This window comes from Triturus cristatus, chromosome 4_2 (genome assembly GCF_964204655.1).
Source record: "Triturus cristatus chromosome 4_2, aTriCri1.1, whole genome shotgun sequence".
NCBI lineage: Eukaryota > Metazoa > Chordata > Amphibia > Caudata > Salamandridae > Triturus > Triturus cristatus.
Window position 1 is genome coordinate 833,494,620 of NC_140586.1, and position 21,076 is coordinate 833,515,695.

General features: G+C 45.6%; 1 protein-coding gene across 2 annotated transcripts in view; it reads right to left on the reverse strand.

The window, feature by feature from the left end:
• The window catches only part of BEST4 (bestrophin 4), a 141,462-nt gene that overhangs the window by 82,450 nt on the left and 37,936 nt on the right, over nucleotides 1–21,076 (reverse strand). For both annotated transcript variants that reach the window (XM_085602800.1, XM_085602799.1), the window contains exon 3: nucleotides 17,295–17,389. In XM_085602800.1, the coding sequence (XP_085458926.1) occupies nucleotides 17,295–17,389 (95 nt within the window). The remainder of the gene's footprint in view (nucleotides 1–17,294; nucleotides 17,390–21,076) is intronic.

Here is a 21,076-nt window from a genome sequence, read left to right on the forward strand (position 1 = left end):
GTCTCGTGCTCCATCTGCGGAAGGATTCTACAGATCCTCATACAGTACTAAACATCTTGGTCAATGGCGTGAAGCTGATAGGTCAAAGGTCAGGCTTTAATTCTGCTCTGGCTTGTCTGGTTCATTCTGTGGGTCCCCATGTTGATGAACGACGCCAGATCCCACACACTAGGAGTTTGCAGACCAGGGGAAGAAGAAAAACCCCTATAGGAACTAGAGTTGGGAAGGCCTGACTGACTGGGGAGGGGTAGTCCGTCCGGAAGTAGGGCTAAGGCCGCTACAATGTTGGGTTATTGATTGAATTGGAAATGACACATCACTGTTATTGATGTCCAGCGGCCTCAGGCCAATCAGAGTGCTCTATGGGGTGAGCGAACCCATTGGACTAACTTCAAAGCCATGACAAAGCGGTTGGGTGTAACTCAGCATGCAGTCCCTGTTCCTACAGCGGGTAGCGTTGTAGAGGGCGCGCGTCATTTCCTGGTGCTGAGCAAGCTCCTCACCAGTGTACGGACCTCTCACCCATACACATGCTTGTGGCCTTTCAGCTGTGCGACAGGCAGAGGAGTGGTCAACACTCACCCTTCAAACATTGATCCGAAGGTCTGAAGGCATTTGGGTTGTGAAAATCACAAAGAGCGCTTGTACTGTGCGCCTCTACTATAGGCATTACACATATAGATATATATATTTACCGTGAGCAAGACCTATCTGGTTGAAACGCGTTGGTGGTGGTTATGGTGATGATTGGACTTGTTTCATAAACTGCATTGGAAAAAACAACTTTCCTGGAGTGCGGTGTGTTTATAACTTTGTTGAAGGATTTACACGAGGGATAGTCCACCCTCGACGCCGGCACCAGCTGTGCAAAGAGCGCACTACTGAGGGACTGAATTTGTGGCATATATATATATATATATATATATATATATATATATATATATATATATATATATATATGTATATTCACTTAAAAAACCATAGGTTTCACACATGTTATAGTTAGCTGGACATTTCCCTCGTAAAAAACCAATGAAATTCCCCCGTTATAGTTAGTTCAGATAACTATAACTCGCACACCCGCAATCCACTGCTCATGACGTCACATATTCCATCACTCATGACATGGTCAGTGGCATCACTCATGACATCACTGATGACATCATTCTTGTGATAGAGTGGCGGTCGCGCGAGTTATAGTTATCTGAACTAACTATAACGGGGGAATTTCATTGGTTTTTTACGAGGGAAATGTCCAGCTAACTATAACATGTGTGAAACCTATGGTTTTTTAAGTGAACTTGCAAGGTTTTTTAAATGCTAATTCCTAACTATAACGTGTGTGAAACCTATGGTTTTTTAAGTGAATTTGTACGGTTTTTTAAATGCTAAGTTATGTATTTATTAATTTATTTATTTTTTCAAGGTTTTCACCGTGTGCGCACCGTGCGCGTGCTTTAGGGGCACGGTGCGCTGCGCGCACCATGCGCGCACCCCCGCGATTTTTTTCAAAAATAATAAAATGTTTTTTTCACCCTAGGGGGTCCTTCTGGGACCCCTTGACAAAGGCTAGGGGGTCAGGAACTCTCTTCCCTGCTCCCTTTTCACGTTTTCCACCTTTTTTCCACCTTTCCTTTTCAGTGCGACAGACAAAACGGCGGCTGACACTTCCTGATTTCGACCGATTCGAATGTTTACTGACATCTCTCAACCAATCAGAATTTCGCTCGCGCACGGCACCGTGCGCGCACGGTGCGCGCACGGTGCGCGCGTATAGATATTTATATGCATTTAAATGCTATTTTCTCAGGAAATACTGAACAGATTGACACCAGACCTGCAAAAGGCACTTCCCTGACATGATGACTACCTCTCTGCCAAATTTCGAGTAATTCTGTTCAGCCGTTCGGGCTGTACCTTCGACTAAAGGTCCTATGGAAAAATGCATGGGGAAAACGCGTTTTGGGACCCCCCTTTTTTCTCGGCCCCCCCCATTAGTTTTGAAACCCATGTTATAGTTAGCTGGACATTTCACTCGTAAAAAACCAATGAAATTCCCCCGTTATAGTTAGTGCAGGCAACTATAACTCACGCGACCGCAATCCTCTGCTGATGACGTCAGATATTACATCACTGTATTTAGACACTTATTTACCCATGTCTGCTTCCATTAATCTTTAGCTATACATATATTACAAATATTTATTTTTCAGAAAGACACATATGTCATCAGTGATGTAATATCTGACGTCATCAGCAGAGGATTGCGGTCGCGTGAGTTATAGTTGCCTGCACTAACTATAACGGGGGAATTTCATTGGTTTTTTATGAGTGAAATGTCCAGCTAACTATAACATGTGTGAAACCTATGGTTTTTTAAGTGAATTTGCAAGGTTTTTTAAATGCTAATTTGTAACTATAACGTGTGTGAAACCTATGGTTTTTTCAGTGAATTTCAAAGATTTTTTAAATGCTAATTAATGTATGCATTTTTTATTTTTTTTATGGGATTTTTAGCGTGCGCGCACGGAGCGCGAACCTCGCGGGTTTTTTCAGTTAAAAATTAAAAAAATATTTTTACGTGTGTTTTTTTCAGCGATTTTTCGAAAAAAATAAATAAATCGAAATGGCGGCCGACACTTCCTGGTTTCGACCGATTCGAATGTTTACCAACATCAATCAACCAATCAGAATTGCGCTCGCACACGGCAGGGTGCGCGCACGGTGCGCGCGAATAGATATTGATATGGTTTTAAATGCTATTTTCTCAGGAAATACTGAACAGATTTACACGAGACCTTCAAAAGGCACTTCCTTGACCTTATGGCTACCTCTTTGCCAAATTTCACGTAATTCTGTTCAGCCGTTCGGGCTGTACCTTTTACTAAAGGTCCTATGGAAAAATGCATGGGGAAAACGCGTTTTGGGACCCCCCCTTTTTCTCGGTCCCCGCTTGACGAATCACCCCGAGACTTTCAGGGTAGGAGTTGAACAGAGCGCGCCATTAGTTTTGAAAAATTCGCGAGGATTCGTCAACCGGTGCCAAAGTTATTCAAAATAGAATTTTCAGATTTCCTATGGAAACTAGGTTGTAAAACTATAACTATCTACTGGCGACTGCCAGTAGATAATTTATATATATATATATATATATATATATATATATATATATATATATATATATATATATATATGTATCCATATATGGATATATATACTGGAATTACCAGACAGTGGAGGGCCAAATTATACGGCATGGTCGACTAAATTATGACACGAAGAATTGGCAATTTATGCTGTGTAATGTGGCACATTCAGTGACAACATTGCTACATTCTTTTGTCTTTCTTACACATGCTACCACTGCATGGGTAATGATTCCGCCTCATTAGTAACAGTGTAGCACTCAAATACAACAAATGGCAATTGAAAGGTGACTAGTCGACGTTTGCAGAAGGCCTTACACTGCATGCTAATGTGTCACTGCGTTTTAGTAACTTACGAGCTAATAGAAAGAAAAATGTTTTTGGGAAAGACTGCAAATTATGCAGCAGATGTTCCATTATGCGGCAAATGCGGCAATTCCATGATTATGCAAAAAACGCCACAGCCGCAGAATGACATAGTTCCATTGACTGTGGGTGTGCTGTTCGGTCTTTGCAAACATTTAGCCACTTTTTGTTTCTTTAATCTTTGCTACAGTGGGTTGCAAGCCAAATTGTAAAAGCCTATTCTAAGTGATAAATGGGCACCTTGAATAAGTGAGATCTGCTCTCCCTTTTGTTTTGATGACAAGAAAACTAGGGTGTTCTGTTTGCTGTTGTCATCTTTGTGTATGCGGCTTAATGAGCTCGTCAAAATGTTGTCCTTAGATGTATGTTCTACTGCTAGTTTCACATGTAATAATGGATCACGTTTGTAGTGTCTCTTGGTTGGCAGCTTTGATTTTTCAATTAAATTTTTGCAATTTTATGTGTGCAGACATGGCCCGAAGGCATCAGAGCACTTTACAACAGTAGCAGGATACGTGGGTTACAGCAAGTACCAGTTACAGTAATTAAACTTGGACGTTTACATCGGTGAATGCGTGCAAGAGTTACCACATGAGACAATTACAGCAGTTGGTCAAGGGTCGTACACAGAGAAAGCAATGATTTAGATGGTGAGGTCACAAACAAAAGTAGATCAGATCCTGGTGGATAGAGTACTTAAGTATGGTTGAGGGTGGTTAACCAAGGTGTCAGTCAATAGGGGGAGCTTGAGGTCATTTTTGAAGGTGACTAGGCAGGTGGTTAAGTGAAGGGAGGGAGGCGAATAGTTCCAGATTCTCGTGGCACTACCAGAGAATGACCGGCTCATGTATCGTTCTCGACTGATGAACCAAGCACATTTGACCTGGCTGCAGCAACATAGAGATGTCAAGGGCTTGTGGAAACTGGATTCCTGTTGTGCTGTGCAGTTAATTTCACTACCAGGGAATGGATCTGCAATAGGCCCTGATAACACTGGAGTTCAGATAGCTGAGGCCCCATCACTGAGCAGCTTTCACTTTCACTTTAGAAACTTTATTCAATCTTTACAAATAAGATCATAAAAGTACATAAAAACAATCTAGTCAAACCCAATACAATGGACAACAATTCATTTCCAAATTCATCCTCGTTCAGGTATCAGAAGAGTGTACAATTTTGAATGTCCCAAAATAGACGGTATTGAATACATAGAATCATGTAAAAATTTGATTGAAATAAAAGTTAACTAAAAAAATATATAAATGAATCATCTAAGGTCCTGATCCAGCTGTTTCCTCTTGCCCCTGCACGCCCACCTGTAGCGTGCCACTGCATAGCAAACTAAGGGATCGGGCATTTACTTATAATGCTACTCGACACTCTCAGGTTAAACCGCTTTAAAATCGGGACAGTGTATTCCATTCGTTCTTTTTTACTGAAACCACAGAAATACATTAAGTGGAAATCAGAATGAGGCGACTTCCCGTCACAAGGGCAGTGTAATAGATCAGAGTATTTAAATCTTTTTGACGGGAAACCCAACATTAGTGGAAGGAGGTTCAGGCAAAAGCGAATTAAAATAAACTTGTGTTGCGGGAAGAGAATATCCACTAAATATGAGTAGCCACCCTCTACCAGGGGAGGGACTAATTGATAGGCAAGAACCGACTGTTTGGTATAATTTCTTTCTGCTCTAAAATATTGGGCCCTCTTCATGAAATTTTACAAGATAGGGGGTCTTTAAATAATTCTACTTGTCCCATATTTGTCAATTACCGCTCTACGTAGGTTAGCCATCTAATTTTACCGGCGTTCTCCAATTTTAAGCAGTCTCTAATAATGTTTTGAGTTAAGATCAGAGTGTCCCGCCTCCAAATGGAGCGCCAGAGGAGAATTGGGGCCAACTTAATTGTGTCTGTAATATAAGGTAGATCAATATCAATTTCTAAAATATAATTCGAATAGGATTGGGGTAGGGACACCAAGGACTTAAAGAACTTATTTTCAATGACTTGTAGGGAATCAATAACCCCTGCCCCATAGGTCGCTGCAGACTTTGCTTTGGCCTGGTAAATCTTCTTGATGGGGTTTAGTGGCTTTGAATCCAGTTTCTGGGAGAATGCCTTAATCACCGTTAAACTTCTCTCAAGTCCCAACGCTCTTCCCTCCACCAGTTGTTGCCACGTCTGACTTTTATCAAGAAGGACCCCCAAGTAAGGGAAGGAGTCCACTATCCCAATTTTTCCATGTAGAAACTAGGTGTTTTAGCATGTTTTCCTGCCCCTGCTGCAATTATGAAGGATTTAGTTTGATTGACTTGCAGGTCCAATGAAACCATAAAGGACGTATAGGCTGAGATGAGAGTCTGGAGGCCTAGCCCTGTTTGAGCGATCAGTACGGCATCGTCAGCATAAGCCAGGAAGTGCACTGGGAGGGAATCAACCAGAGGGACATCCAATGTTGTAGTCACCAGCGCCTTTTCTACTCCGTTCGTATAGATCGAGAAAAGGAAAGGAGCCAGGGCACAACCCTGCCTTACCCCCCTTGAGATCTTAAAAGGGCAGGTACATTCCCGATTTTTCCCATGACGCACAGATGCAGTAGCGTCTGAATATAGCTGGCGTATAAAGTTGATAACCACTGGTTCACAGCCCATCTCCTCCATTATGTACTAGAGCTTTGAGTGGGAAACACAATCAAATGCTTGCGAGAGATCCATAAATGCAAGATAAAGTTCCCCACCCGTTGCTCTGGTATATCCATAATCAAAGAGAGGTTCAGACACTGATCAACACTGCCTTTTCCTTGCTGGAACCCATACTGACTGAGCTTGCATTAAGATGTTCTTCTCCTTAACCCATAGCTCCAGCCTTGATAGGAGGACTCGACCCATTCATTTTGCAGTAGTATCTAGAGAAAAATTGGCCTATAATTCTTTTTTTTTTTTTTTTTTAAACCTTTATTCGTGCATATTAAAGAACAAATACGGGCCTACAACCTTCAGGCCGGCCACGATACGGTTAAGCACTGATACAAACATTACGGCCCCTGTGCTTCAACGGCCAAGATTAGCAACGATTTATGAATTATACACTGGAGAGATCCTTGACACCAGGGGGAGGAGAAGTGAAGGTTAATTTTAAAGTGTTTCAAAATAATTTTATCAGAGAAAAAGTCAGTGAAGAGTAAGAACCAAGGAGATTCGAGTCCGCACGATATCTTCACCACACGGGAGAGCAGCAGCATCATTAAAACAGCAATGGAAGTAAAATCTCAGGCAGTGGGGCAATGCAGTTATATAACAGGATAGTCACATGAGCAATTACGCACCCCTCCAGTGCCGCCCCCACTCAGTCAACCCCACACCCGGACCCAGAATCGAAACAAGTATAGCGCAGAAACATAAAAAGAAAAAAGGCCCATAGAACTAATTAGAAACAGTAAATTACCCCCCCACCCTACACCAATGCGGAGGCTACGGCCTGCCCCCCCCCAGCATAGTGCCTGTCGCCCAATAAACCCGAAATATAGACGAGAAAGAGAGTAAGAATAGAGTAAAGAAAGATAAGAAAACATTACACCTATGATAAAGGGGGTAAGAAAAGAAAAGGACTATTCTAATCTAAACTCCCAAAAAGAAGAAAGTGGGGAGGAGCCTACGTATCATCAGAGCGCCCTAAACCATCGGCCATCTATGGCCTCCACACACTGAGAACCCACTACACCAAAAGCGGTCGCGTGAAAATGAATTGTCACAACAATTTAAATGAAGGAAGACAGATCGCGACGAGTGCGCACCACATATACATACAGTTCCAGTCCCAGTCCAGCCCATCCGTGAAACCATGGCGATATAAATCAGTCTAGCCCTGGCCCGATCGCGGGCTTGAGATTAAGCCAGCCCCTACATGAAGGCCCCGCATCCCGTGCAGACAAAGACAATATGGCCGCTTAGGAGAAGATGGTGAAGTAGAATCACAAAATGGCCGCCGACCATCTGTAGAGGTCCCTTTGTGCACCACATAAAGTCCAGACATGGCATGTAAAGTACAGGAGTTCCACAGAAAAGAAGCAGTAGGCCACCGTGAACAATTCCTCGAGGATGTTAGGTGTTGCTCAGCTGGATACTCTTGCAGACGCGGTGAGGCAGGCAACAATGAAGCAGGCAGCAATGAACGGGGAAACAAAGTATCCGCTGTTGAGCTGGAGAGCAATTGATCCTGGGTGCCGGGAAAGCCAGTTGCAGGCACCAGTGTAGCACGATCACACACAGCCGTTGCGTCCCCGCAAGAGGACAAAAGCACTGGCAGACCCACGCCGTGTTGATGACAAACGGAGCGCTCACGACCCGCAGCCGACAGCATGGAGTCAAACTGCTCACTCAGCGCCTGCAAGCCAGCACACATTTGTAGACGAAAGTCCCGCAGGACAGCCAGAACGGAGCCGCATGTCAGCGGAAGCTGCACCCCCACATCGGCAGCAATCCGGGACGGCACTGTGGAGCTGGTGTCTGGTGGAGGGAGGGCGAAGCGGGCAGCGGGCAAGACCGGAGTATCACCCCCCAGCCGCGAGCAGGCAAACAACGCCATGTTTTACCGCCGGACGGTACAATGGCCAGGGGGGGGGTCGTAGCAAGGAGTCAGTTCCCCTCAGGTCTGCGCCGCAACAGGGAAAGCCAACAGTCGCCTCTCTTCCCTCGGGTTCTCTTTGCAGCCGACTAGGCAATGGAAGAAGGGGGTCGGCAGCCTCCCACAGCGCGGTCCACAGATCGGGGCAGGAGACCCGCCGCACCGGGGCTTACCTTACGGCCCCAGCCCTTCGGGCGCAGGGTGCAGGAGGTGTCTGGCCGTCCCTCCCCAGGCTCAGCTGGCGACAGTCCGTGGTGTGAGGTGAGGTCGGGACCGCGCGGCTCGGGTTTGCGCTAGCGGGTCCGGTGACTGCGGAGCCTCCAGGGGGCCGGCAAAGGCAACAATGGAGCAGGGGTCCAGGGCGGAGAACAAAAGCACCAAGAACTCCGGCATCCGGGCGGGCTGAGACTTCGGGGAAGCGGCGGCGTGGACAGCGCGTCGTCGCACACGTTTCACCTCGAAAATCGGCGAGGATAGGAATCAGGATGATAGTCCGAGGCCAAGGGCCGACGGAGCCGGGCGCTCAAGCGTCTGCTCCGGTCGCCATCTTGGCTCCTCCCCTGGCCTATAATTCTTAGGGCTCCCCCTATCACCCTTCTTATGTATAGGAACAATTATACTAGATTTCCAGGACACTGGTGGGCCTACCCAGGCTATGTTGTTAAAAACATTGGTTAATAGGGGTACCCAAAGATCTAAGTTGTCCTGAAAGAAATCTATCGGGACGCCATCTGGGCCTGGTGCTTTCCTTCGTGGACAGGCTCCCAACCCATCCCTTACCTCTCCAAGCGTGAAAGATAACCTGTCTTGGTCAGTAGGATAAATGATGGGAACGGGTCTAGCAGGTAGAGTATTGGGAGAAAAAATACTCACAAAGTGGGCCACCCAATCTTCCTCCCACATTGGTATCCAGAGAGGGCTCTCCTTTGGGTTTGAAATCGGGTGAGTTAATTAATTCTCAAAATTCTCCACTATTACCGTTTTTGGAAGCCTGCTAATGCTTGGCCCATGTTTCTTCCCTCAAAAATCTTTCCCTTTTCTTTCTTACTTCTTTGTACTCCTTCCGGGCTAAAGAAATTTGAGCCCTGTTTCTTGGTTGGTTATTTAATGCTTTATAAAGAGCCTTCCTTGCTTGTATGCATGGAGTATCAAACCAGCTTTTAGTTTTCCCAGAATTAGATGGCTTCTGGCGGGTAACTAACTTTTTTATTTGAATTAAGAGATCTTCAAAAGAGGAAACTAAGTCTACTGATGATAATTCTTGGTCTAGACAGTTAAATACTTTGGTGCGATTTACATATCACCTCTGGGACCAATTTGTGTTTATCTATTTGAGTCCACTTTAACTGGTAGCCGTTTATCCTGGCCAGTACAGAGGATCGAGTTGTCTGGTACTCTTTCTCTTTCCTAGGTGGTAAGAGTAACCCGCACGTTAATCTTGCGTGATCACTACCGGTAAGGGAATTAGAGATCGTTATATAATCAATGGTTAATTCTAACTTTTTTATTTGAATTAAGAGGTCTTCAAAAGAGGAAACTAAGTCTACTGATGATAATTCTTGGTCTAGACAGTTAAATACTTTGGTGCGATTTACATATCACCTCTGGGACCAATTTGTGTTTATCTATTTGAGTCCACTTTAACTGGTAGCCGTTTATCCTGGCCAGTACAGGGGATCGAATTGTCTGGTACTCTTTCTCTTTCCTAGGTGGTAAGAGTAACCCGCACGTGAATCTTGCATGATCACTACCGGTAAGGGAATTAGAGATCGTTATATAATCAATGGTTAATTCTTAAAGTTCACAAGAAAAAGTTTTCTGTGGGGGATCCTTCAAACCATTTGAATTGCTGATTAAGGTCATATCTCTGGTAAAAAGGATCCTATTTAAGGTGCAACCATATTTATTGTGTGAAAAATGATACATCGGATATCCCAGCAGATCCACTAGGCCGCAAATTCGGTGATGACTAAACTTGCAAGGGTGGAGATTAAACTCGCCCACCCAGATGATATATAGGGATTTATTTTTTCCTATCTCATTACAGGTCTGTTGATTGCCCTGTTTACTTCCTCAACTACTAAATGCATGTTTGGTCCAAAGATAATATTATAGTTGTTGATTAGGAGGCAGATCCCTTCCTTTAACAGATCTAAGGTAAGAAGGTGGAAATACTGTCTTACAGCCTCAAATTTCTTTACTTGCATTTCCACCATATTAGGAATTAATGTTAGGAGCCCCCCTTAGCCCTCCCTGACACTGTAGGTACAGCCTTTGTTTGAAATGAGCGCTAGCCGTTTATAAAAATGGGCTCAATTTCCCATGTCTCCTGGAAGCAGGTGATGTCTTGACCTTTCCACTCTTTTAACCAGTTGAGGTTCTTCAACTTATTTGTAATTCCTGCGGTATTCCAAAATAATATCTTGAATATTTTGTTTAGTCCCTTTCCGTTAGCAATATTTTCAGGGGGTTTGTAGTGTTCGTGAGGTTTTGCTATTGATATGCCTGGGACTTGATTTGCCAGTGATTTCAGTCAATCACATTGTGCCAGGTCACTGAGAGGGGCAAATCTATTCTCAAGAGTTACCCCTGTATTACCCTTCTCAATTGGTGCAATGGTTCGCATTTGTCCCCCACCCCGATGGGGTCTAAATTCGTTTATCAGTGTCAAAGGGTACCTAAAAAAGAACCCCAAGGATAATGCTCTTATCTGTGTGCCCCTAGGAGGATCCCTACATAGATGGTCCAGGAGAGCTCTTGGAGTGTGGTAGTTGTTAAAATTTACAATTACAAAATTGTTTTATTTGTCGAGCCTAACCACACCACCCTTCTAACCATGATAATTTGATTGGCAAGTGGGACGGCCCCATTTTCCGACCTAGGAACATGACAAGACAACCAATGCAAAGATTTGTCCATAAATTGGATGCTGTTTTCTGTCTGGCAAACAAAGCGGTACAATAGGGGGTGGTGATGGACAGAGCATCAGAACCAATCAAACACTCACACCCAGTCAACAGATCTGGGTTTGATCCATCACCGTTATTTAGCCCACTCTGCCACCCCAGGCCATATGGAAATCAGTCTGACCCTTTGCCTCATGGGAACAGTCCAGCCCGAACTGCCAAGCCATGCCTTCCCTGGACCGGGAACAAGCTTCCTAGAACCGGTTTCTGGCATTTCAGCCGTCTTCAGCCAGGCTTGCTTGAATCCATTGGCAAAGTGAGCAAGGGACTCAACGTCTGAGCATACCCTACCAACTTATGGCGAACAAAGCGGTACAAAAGGGAGTGGTGATGGACAGAGAATCAGAACCAATCAAACACTCACACCCAGTCAACAGATCTGGGTATGATCCATCACCGTTATTTAGCCCACTCTGCCACCCCAGGTCAGACATGGACATATGCAAATCAGTCTGACCCTGTTCCTCATGGGAACAGTCCAGCCCGAACTGCCAAGCCATGCCTTCCCTGGACCAGAAACAAGCTTCCAAGGACCGGTTTCTGGCATTTCAGCCGTCTTCAGCCAGGCTTGCTTGAATCCAGTGGCAAAGTGAGCAAGGGACTCAACGTCTGAGCATACCCTGCCAACTTATGGAGAACAAAGCGGTACAAAAGGGGGTGGTGATGGACAGAACATCAGAACCAATCAAACACTCACACCCAGTCAACAGATCTGGGTTTGATCCATCACCGTTATTTAGCCCACTCTGCCACCCCAGGTCAGACATGGCCATATGCAAATCAGTCTGACCCTGTGCCTCATGGGAACAGTCCAGCCCGAACTGCCAAGCCATGCCTTCCCTGGACCGGAAAAAAGCTTCCTAGGACCGGTTTGAAATGCCAGAAACCGGTCCTAGGAAGCTTGTTTCCGGTCCAGGGAAGACATGGTTGGCAGTTCGGGCTGGACTGTTCCCATGAGGCACAGGGTCAGACTGATTTGCATATGGCCACTGGGGTGGCAGAGTGGGCTAAAGAACGGTGATGGATTAAACCCAGATCAGTTGACTGGGGGTGAGTGCTTGCAATGTTCAACACTCCGTCCATGATTCCCTTTGGTATTGCTCGTGAGTCCCTTGCTCACTTTGCCACTGGATTCAAGCAAGCCTGGCTGAAGATGGCTGAAATGCCAGAAACCGGTCCTAGGAAGCTTGTTTCCGGTCCAGGGAAGACATGGTTTAGCAGTTTGGGCTGGACTGTTCCCATGAGGTACAGGGTCAGACTGATTTGCATATGGCTATGTCTGAACTGGGGTGGCAGAGTGGGCTAAAGAACGATGATGGATTAAACCCAGATCAGTTGACTGGGGGTGAGTGCTTGCAATGTTCAACACTCTCTCCATCATTCTCTTTGGTATCGTTTTCTGTCTGATTCTCCCTTAAAGTTGGAACATTATCCAGCATCAGCACAAAGGGGTCTTAGGCCCGAGGGAGGTGCAGGGACTGATGCGCTTTAATGGGTGTCCCCCTATGCGGTCTATGTTGGTTAGGACGAGAGGCCCTCCTGCCATGTTCCTGTAAGTTTAGACGAGTTGTATTGCCTAAATCATTCGTGGCAGTGAAAGAGTGCAACAAGGGGATCTTATCTCTGCCCTGCAGTTGGTGGTGGTGTGCTGGATAAGCTAGTGGCATTTGAGGATCAGCTTGAGCAGTAGATGTCATGCTACTCATATTGGTGGCCCTAGTCATATTCCCCTCTTTTATATTAGGGATCGTAGGTCCCACCCCTCCCACATAGGTTGATTGAGCCCCAGCAGCAGTTCCTCAACTTGAGCATGGCGGAGGCCCTGTAGATTGATGGGGAGATGGTCTACCCAAACCCTAAAAATATGACAATCGCTCCTCAATTCTCGATAATTGGACTTGCAACGGGTTCAACAATACAGTAACTCGTATCTCTAGTCTCTTCCACATGTCGTCGCCCCCTTCTTGGGGAAACAAAGTAGCAGGGTCCTCAGTTGCCACAGGAGATAAGGTAGAATTTGGGCCAGGTTCAGTTCATTCAGTTCCTTCCTTTCCTCTATGTTTTTTAGGATGGGACTGCTGCTTCATCGGACCGCCACCCCTTCTTCGTTTCTGTGGAGGCTCACTGTTCTTATCAAGTACGGCTGTTGGAACCTGACCCCTTGTTGATATCTTCGATCTGGTTATAAGTTCGACAGGAGAGGGGGGCAACCAAAACAACAGGGACTGCAGATAATACAGGCGATACTAAAGAGGTAGGCGGTGATGCTAAACGAGGGGTTAGCGGAGCAGTGCCCCCGATTTACATCCAAGCGAGGAGCGCTCCTGGGCAATCAAGGAGTCCAGAGAAAAGCGTCTCTCAGTTATTTCGATCTCATGAGTCAAGACCGACTCGGCCCTCGTTAAAAATTCATTCAAGTGTTCCTACCATACCCCCGTCTGTTCAATATGGGCCTTCGTTTTAGCCAATACTCATAAATTTGAGAAATATAGGGGATAAGAAGGACACACAAACAGACAGATCTGCTATAATGTACTTTGATGGGTATGTTCATGAAGTTACAAATCACAGGTATCAGAGAGTAGGCCCAGTCTATTCTCCTTCGGGCTCCGATGGGCCTGCCCTTGGCCCGGGCATGTCCCTGCATGCGTCCCGTGCCATGGGCCGGAGTTGACAATTTGAAGGCGCTCCTTGCGCAAGGGAGTATGGGGATTGTAGTCCCACATCAGGGCACTTCTGGTTTCACGGATTCCCCAAACCGTGTTGAGTCGGCGCTTGAATTAGCAGTGCCAAAGCGTCCAGCAAGGCGAAGGACTCCTCTCCCGACAGCAGAAATCACCCCACAGGTTTGGAGACAGAGTTTGAATGGCTACACTGAGCAGCTGAAAATCAGCTGGCATTCAGTTAGTACAGTGTGTGTCATCGTGCTGGCAATATCGAGACACTGCTGGACTTGCTTGACTTTCTCTGCAGTTTGTGTCACAAAAATGTTTGCATTCTGGCATAAAATTTTACAGCAAACAGACCCTTGATATTTATTGAGGAGAGGTCATGCAAGAGATGGAGGATGACGCCAGTGTCACTGTCATGTAATGAAGCAGCGGAAGTCTGGATGCTGGGGGCAGCCATTATGTTTGGCCAGTTGAGCATTGGCATAAATTCCTCGCCTCTTCTTGTCCAGTGTACAAATCCCACCCCAATGTTTGTGAGGCTGAACAGAGCACACAGGGCCATTTCATGCATTGTTCCATAGCTGTGGAACTCCCTTCAACCAGAATTAAGCATTTGTGTCAATCTGATCAACAAACTGGAAAGGTAGCTGTTTCAGTAAGAGATTACTGTAAATTTTCCCTGCAAGGGATGCCATTGGCCAGACTAGTAAAGTTACCACCTTACCACCATTGAAAAGGACATCATGTGGTCATGACACCACATGTCAATTGGTCGTTCAATATAGAGATGCCGATCTGGCATTATTTGCGACTGTGCTACCTCTTAGTAAGATCACTATGTAAATCATATTGGCCCTGCACCTAAAGTCATTTAAATGTCCCTAAAGTGATTGAAGAAGACTAGCAACATGTCAGGGACATGGAACATTTGTAATGTGGGCAATGGGTAAACAAAGCAAACACAAGGAGACGGTGGACGGAGTGCTGAAACTTTTCAAACACTCACCCCCAGTCACAGATCTGGGTTGAATCCATCATCATTCTTTAGTTCATCTTGCCACTCTAGTTCAGACACAGCTATATGCAAATCAGTCTTGACCCTGTGCCTCATGGGAACAGTCCAGCCCAAACTGCCAAGCCATGTCTTCCGTGGAGCGGAAACAAGCATCCTGGGACCTGTTTTGGGATAACAATGGTACTTCTATGGAACCATATGTGCAAAGACAATTACACGATGGTGGCCCACATACGATGCTGAAACATGTTGACATCGATGAGGTTGTAAGGACATTGCACCCTATCAACTCCCAAATCATTATTTTAATTTATTCCAGGGACACCCGATATTAAAGGGATACCTGGGTGTCCTCTAGGTATTTTTAAATTAGATTAGACTCCAGTAGGAAAATATCACAAGTGACCTCTGTACTATGGTTGAGCACATCCTGATCTTAAGAAACCAGGATGAGACACGATGATGAAGCATGCCGCTAACAGAGTGGGTGATGATCTTCGAAAACAACAAGGATGGCTGTCTTAAGGTTACCAGCCAATGATGCTCATAGGTTGGTAGATGCCCTTCGTGTTGTGTTGAAGTTCCCTTACCACTATCTTCTAAATCGGACCACTGGTGTCACTTTCCGTCCTCCCTTTTGGCACTTTTCAATTTAGTGCACTGACAATTCAGCTCATGTATGCTTCTAAGTTGGCTCACTGAGTTATGCACACGCTGCTGACATCTGCGTCACCTGTCGGTCATGAGTTTGAAACTTTTAAGGACTTTCACCCTTTTCAGATCAATAAACTGCACTCAACTGAACTGGGAAATATTAACACTTGGGGTCTCATTTATGAAAAGTGTTGCATCGCTGTTTGCAAACAGCAATGCAACACTTTTCATTGTGTCCTCCTTGCGACACCTTGGATGCCCCGTATTTACAGTACGGCACTCCATGTCTCAAGTATTGACCAGATACATCAGGAATCCTGACGTATCTGTGGCTCAGTAATGATGCATTGCTGGAGAGGGCCGCAAAACAAACACAACTTCAGCAATGTGTCATTACACATGGGTGAGTCCCTTATAAAAGGGTCTGTGTCAGTCCTTATGCCTGCTGTGAAGCAGGCGTAAGGATTTGACGCAGTGAACTCGTAGAAGTGGTGCAGGGAAATCTCAGAGATTTCACTGCGCCACTTCTAAGAGCCCTTTTTACGGGGGGCGCCCATCCTGCATACTTTATACCTGACACAGGTATAATGTGGCGCAGGGGTTTATAAAGAGACGCATCTGCCTAGAGGCATCACTTTGTAAATATGATGCAGTGTGAAGCATTTTTGATGCCACCACAGCGTCACAAAAGGTGACACAACGGGCTGCATAAGCCCTTCATAAACTGCAACGTTAAAAGCCTCAGTGATGCTGCCCCTCAAAAAACCTCAATAGTCATAGAATTACAATCATGTGTCTCTTCACTTGAAGATATTTGCAAAAGTAGCTTATAAACTGCGTTGATAGCTACCTATTGTCATGAAGTTCGATTGTGAAATTCTGACCTGCTAAGGCAAAGGGTTTCCAGTAGGTCCCACTTCTAGGAAACCTTCTTTTGAAGGAATCTCAAATTCGTCTTCAGGACAATGCGTTTTTACCCCCTGCAGACACAAGTTCTCTTTTCTCTCTTGAGTTGCCTATTATAACTCATGGGGATATTTCCAAGAAAATGCCGGAGCACTGTATTACGCCAAATTTGGCAATGCCACGCTCTGAAATTTTGAGAATGAAGATATTCGCCGTATTTACAAAAATACGGTGCACCATCTGCGTTTCCCCTAGCGCTGGCGCTAAAAAAGCTGGCTACCACCAACGCAGGCTCTCTGCCGCCATGTTGCAAGGGTGCCTGCACTGCAGGGATGATTGTTTATGTGCAGGAAGGGTCACCTTCCCGCACATAAACAATCGATAATGGCGATTTGCTCTTTCTATGTGTGTTGCAGAATGCAGCCCACATGAAATGAGCAAAAAACAAGTAGAAATTTCTCCTCAGATTGTCATCCTAAGGCCAGGTATTCCCTTGTAAATATGGGGCAGCATCAAAGGCAATGGGTGTTGTGGTGGTGGGTGTTGTGGTGGAATGCCCACAGCCACACCCATTGCACGCCCCTTTGCCGCAGAGGACTGCGGCGGAAAGGGGCATATTTACAAGTTGGCATTAAGTCGTGTTAAGTGGCATAGCGCCACCTTGTAAATATGGGTATGGTGCAACGCTACAGGAGCAGCAGAAAATGTGATGCTCCTGTGGCGGTGAGGGCTTGTAAATATGCCCCTCAATTTAATCGATTAGTTACTTTGGGGGATGTATCGCTAGCGCATAGAAGAAATGCACCTATAGAAGGATTACAACAAATCCTCCATATGAGAGTCGTTTGCTGTTCCCTGGGCAGAATCTGATTACAAAATGGAGGCATAAAATGATCTCTAGGGCATTTCAGAAACTGTGCCAAAAATTAAGTAAGACTTACCAAGCACAAAGGAGATGGGGATCAGATCTGTCGATTGGTTGCAGTACAGCGACACCTTCTCAAACATTTTCTTCTGTTCTTCGCATAGCAAGAACCTACAACGACATTAGATACACCGCTCCAAGTCAGGTTTCGCTCACTGGTCTATTTTAAATACACCGTCATTCAAGGTGAATTGATTTTAGGATTGGCGCAGTCAATGTCTATTCATCTAATACGAGTTCGCCCTCCTTTGGGATTCTACTGTCTTATGCCCCTGGACTCTGCTATGAGTTATCTGAGCCCATAAATGACGCTAGGAGGGCAGTTCTCTCAAATCCATATGATCAATGGATCCATAAACTGAAAGAGGTGTGGCTTGAACAAGCAAAATATTGTTGTGTTTTTTGAGAGGTAATGAAAATTTGCCATCCTGGAGTGTTAAGTTATGCAGTATTTTGCAGTACCTTGGATACAAATGGAGAGTAGCAGACTAACCCATACTAGTCATCGACCAGCGGCTTTCCAAATGGCTTCGAATTGGTACATTGAGTGCTAAAGGCTTCAGAACTGGAATCAGTGATTCTTTGAAAAGCACAGTTTTTACACTGATTTTTGTCGCTATTGTTGGTGTGGCAGCTCGTCTGCTATAGTTAAACCATTCCCAGGTGGTTGCTGATTTGCTCACCGGGGTCCATGGAGCTCCACGCTCCCAATTCGCTACGGTCTCTGACGACTCCGATCACCTCTGTTAAGCAGTGCCTTTTATTTTATTTTATTAGTTTTGTTTTTAAAGGATTGGAACTGATTTACACATTTTAAAGACGTATAAGAACACCATTCCCAGCAACTCCCATCTACTTCGATATCTGATCACAAACTCAATCAATCAAATCCACTCATTTGTTCGCTTACACGTATGGCCAGTGCCCTGTTGCACATTGCTAAAGTAGGTACGCTGTGATGCATTAAACCGCTTTGTATTACAGAACACACAAGTGCCGGGTTTGTTCCAGTAATGTGCCATACTGTGTGCCTTGTAAGCATTGATGGGATTTACATGTACCATAAACAGAAAAACATTATACTAGTAAGGGGCCGATTCCGATTTCAGCCGAAAGGGCTCCGAACGATGGTCAGAGCCCTTCCGAGCGAATCGGAATGTGTCGGCCGGATTCCTTTCCGACCGAGCCATTCCGATGGGCTCGGTCGGAAAGGAATCCGACTCGGATTTCCGGATGGCTTCCGACGGGCTCGGAGAGCCCGTCCGCTGTCTGGCAATCCTACAGTACTCCCCCGGACGCCTCTTCACGACTGAGGGAGCACGATGGCAGTATTTCACTTCCTTTTCGTGCATGTCTTTCTGGCACGAAAAGGCAGTTGGAAAATGTCTTTGGGGGCCTTCAGTTTGGCCCCCATGGGTGCGAGGCCGCCGAATGGCGCCCTGGGGGCACCTAGGGTGCCCCTCTGTTGATCCCTGCACCCGGTAGTGGGCACCTTGGGGTGCCGGCCACAGGGTGCAGGGATGAACTGCACCCCTGCTTTTCACAATGCAAGCATGCATTCTGCTCGGAAGCACGCTCCGATTGTGAAGCATACGAGTGCGACCGAACAGGGTTCGGTCGCATCGTACTTGCAGTGTCGTAACCCACGACAGCAGGTCAATCGGGTACGGCTCCTGACAGATTTCGGACGGACCAGAGTCCCTCGAACATCGGAATCGTCCCCTTAATTGCAAACCATAAGTCACATTTAAGAGACCTCTTCGGTGATGTCTTTGGGGAGCCCATGTGTGAGGCCAGAGCAGTGCCTGGTAGGGATGGGAGTCATGGTTGAGCAGCTTTCAGTGGTTTTAGGTTTTGCATCAAAACCACAAGGCTGTGAATGTGGATTGCTTAAAATGCTATGCTTGGAGTGTAAACATTCAGGTTTTAGCTAAACTTAGGATAGCTTAGGACTTGTTGTCCATCTTTACTGTGATATTGCATTCTAACAAGTGATTCGAGCTGCTGATTTATTATTTGCCATAATAAAGAATTTGTAGGCTTCCCTAGATGAGGAAGTGATTTTCCATTGCTAACCAGTGGCGGCTGCCCCCTATGGGGAGTGGTGAGGCGGGTAAATGGGAGGTGGATGCCGATGCATGCGGCGCAACTTACGTCAACAAAATCGGCGACATGCATTACCTTATCGTAACTTTAAAACAGTAAAGGTAATGCATGTCAGCAATTTGGTGCACATACATTAAATAATTTAAAACATTGAAAAAAAGAAAAGAAAACTCATTTATCTTGCCGCATGTCCGCGCTCCCGTCCGGTGTCCTTCACTCCTCCAGCGCTGGCCCCAGACTACTTCCCTAACCAATCCTAGTGCTGCTGTCAAACAACATGAGAGCAGCACCAGGATTTGGATAGAGTGGGCTCTCTCAGCATTCCAAAGAGCACCGGAGGCCTTTGCTTGGCCTCAACCCACCTGTACAAGACAGCTGGGTTGAGAGGTTTAAAGTGCGCATGTCTGGCTGGGCGTCGCAAGACAGCTAGGCAAAGGGACATGTGCACTTTAAACATAAGTGCCCTGCCCATAACTTCTTTCTGCTGCTGCCAGTCAGCAGCTGCCCCTCCCCCGTCCTGACACTCAGCTCGTGACGGGGTTATTTAAAAATAAAATGGCAATAGATTAACTGTAATCCCATTTTATTTTACATCTCTGGGGAATGGGTGGCATTTCAATCAGTGGAGCGACACTCCTCCGCCTTAATGGAGGAGTCGTCCCTGTTGCTAACTAAGCAGAGTGTACTTTCCCAAGGGCAGAGCGACTGTCCCAGACTGAACATCATACTATGTAATTTCATGTACTGAAAACAGATGTTGGAACTCCTTGTAGTAGAATAGTGAGAACATCTTCAAATGCATTTTGTTGCAACTGTCGCTCATGTGCTTGATTTCTATTGGCTGTGAGCCTGTGAACCATGTACTGATGTAGTAAATGCATTAAGCTTTTTTCTAAAACCCTAAAAAGGCATGTATTTTGTCCATGCTCGAAGGAGACCCTTTCCCCACCCACTGAAGGCTATTCTATGCTGGGTTTTCACTAGAACGTTATTGCGTTCATTGCTATAATCTTTATTTATTTGTTTATCACTTGAAGGCCCCGCTTGTGCGGCCCTATACTTTAATTAATTGAGTTGGGAGGGAGTTACTAAGATTTTATGCTGTGTTTGCATCACAAAAGTGATGCAATATGGCACAAAATCTTTTTTTCCTAATTTACTTTTCAGCGCTAAACTTGTTTACCGCTGGAAATAACGTAAAAGTAAAGCGAAGCAGCAGATAACGCTGCGTCGCATTACTTTGCGCCATGGGGTCGTTCCCATGCAACCACCCATGGTTTCTCACGCTAAACCCAATTTACTAAATACAGTAGATTGTGTTTAGCGTGAGAAAACTGCGCCCTTTTGTGAGAAAACTGCGCCCTTTTAAACTAGGCGCAAGGAAGGAGAAATGCTTTCATTTCTCCTCCCTTTTCCGACTTTGCATGCGTGCTGCAGTGTGCAGCACGCATACAAAGTGGGAAAAGCTTTCCCTCGTGTCTAGGCATAGTAATTTGTACAGGAAGGATACCCTTCCTGTACAAAACCTATGCTAGACTCACACACACACACACACCCTAGCGCTATGGCGCTAAGGTGGTGCGTGGGGCACAGCAGCTATAATCAGCACCGGCGCAAGGGAAAAGAGAGGAGAGAGCCATATCTTTGAAAATATGGTGCTCTCCTGCTTATTCCCAGTCGCACAATGCAGCT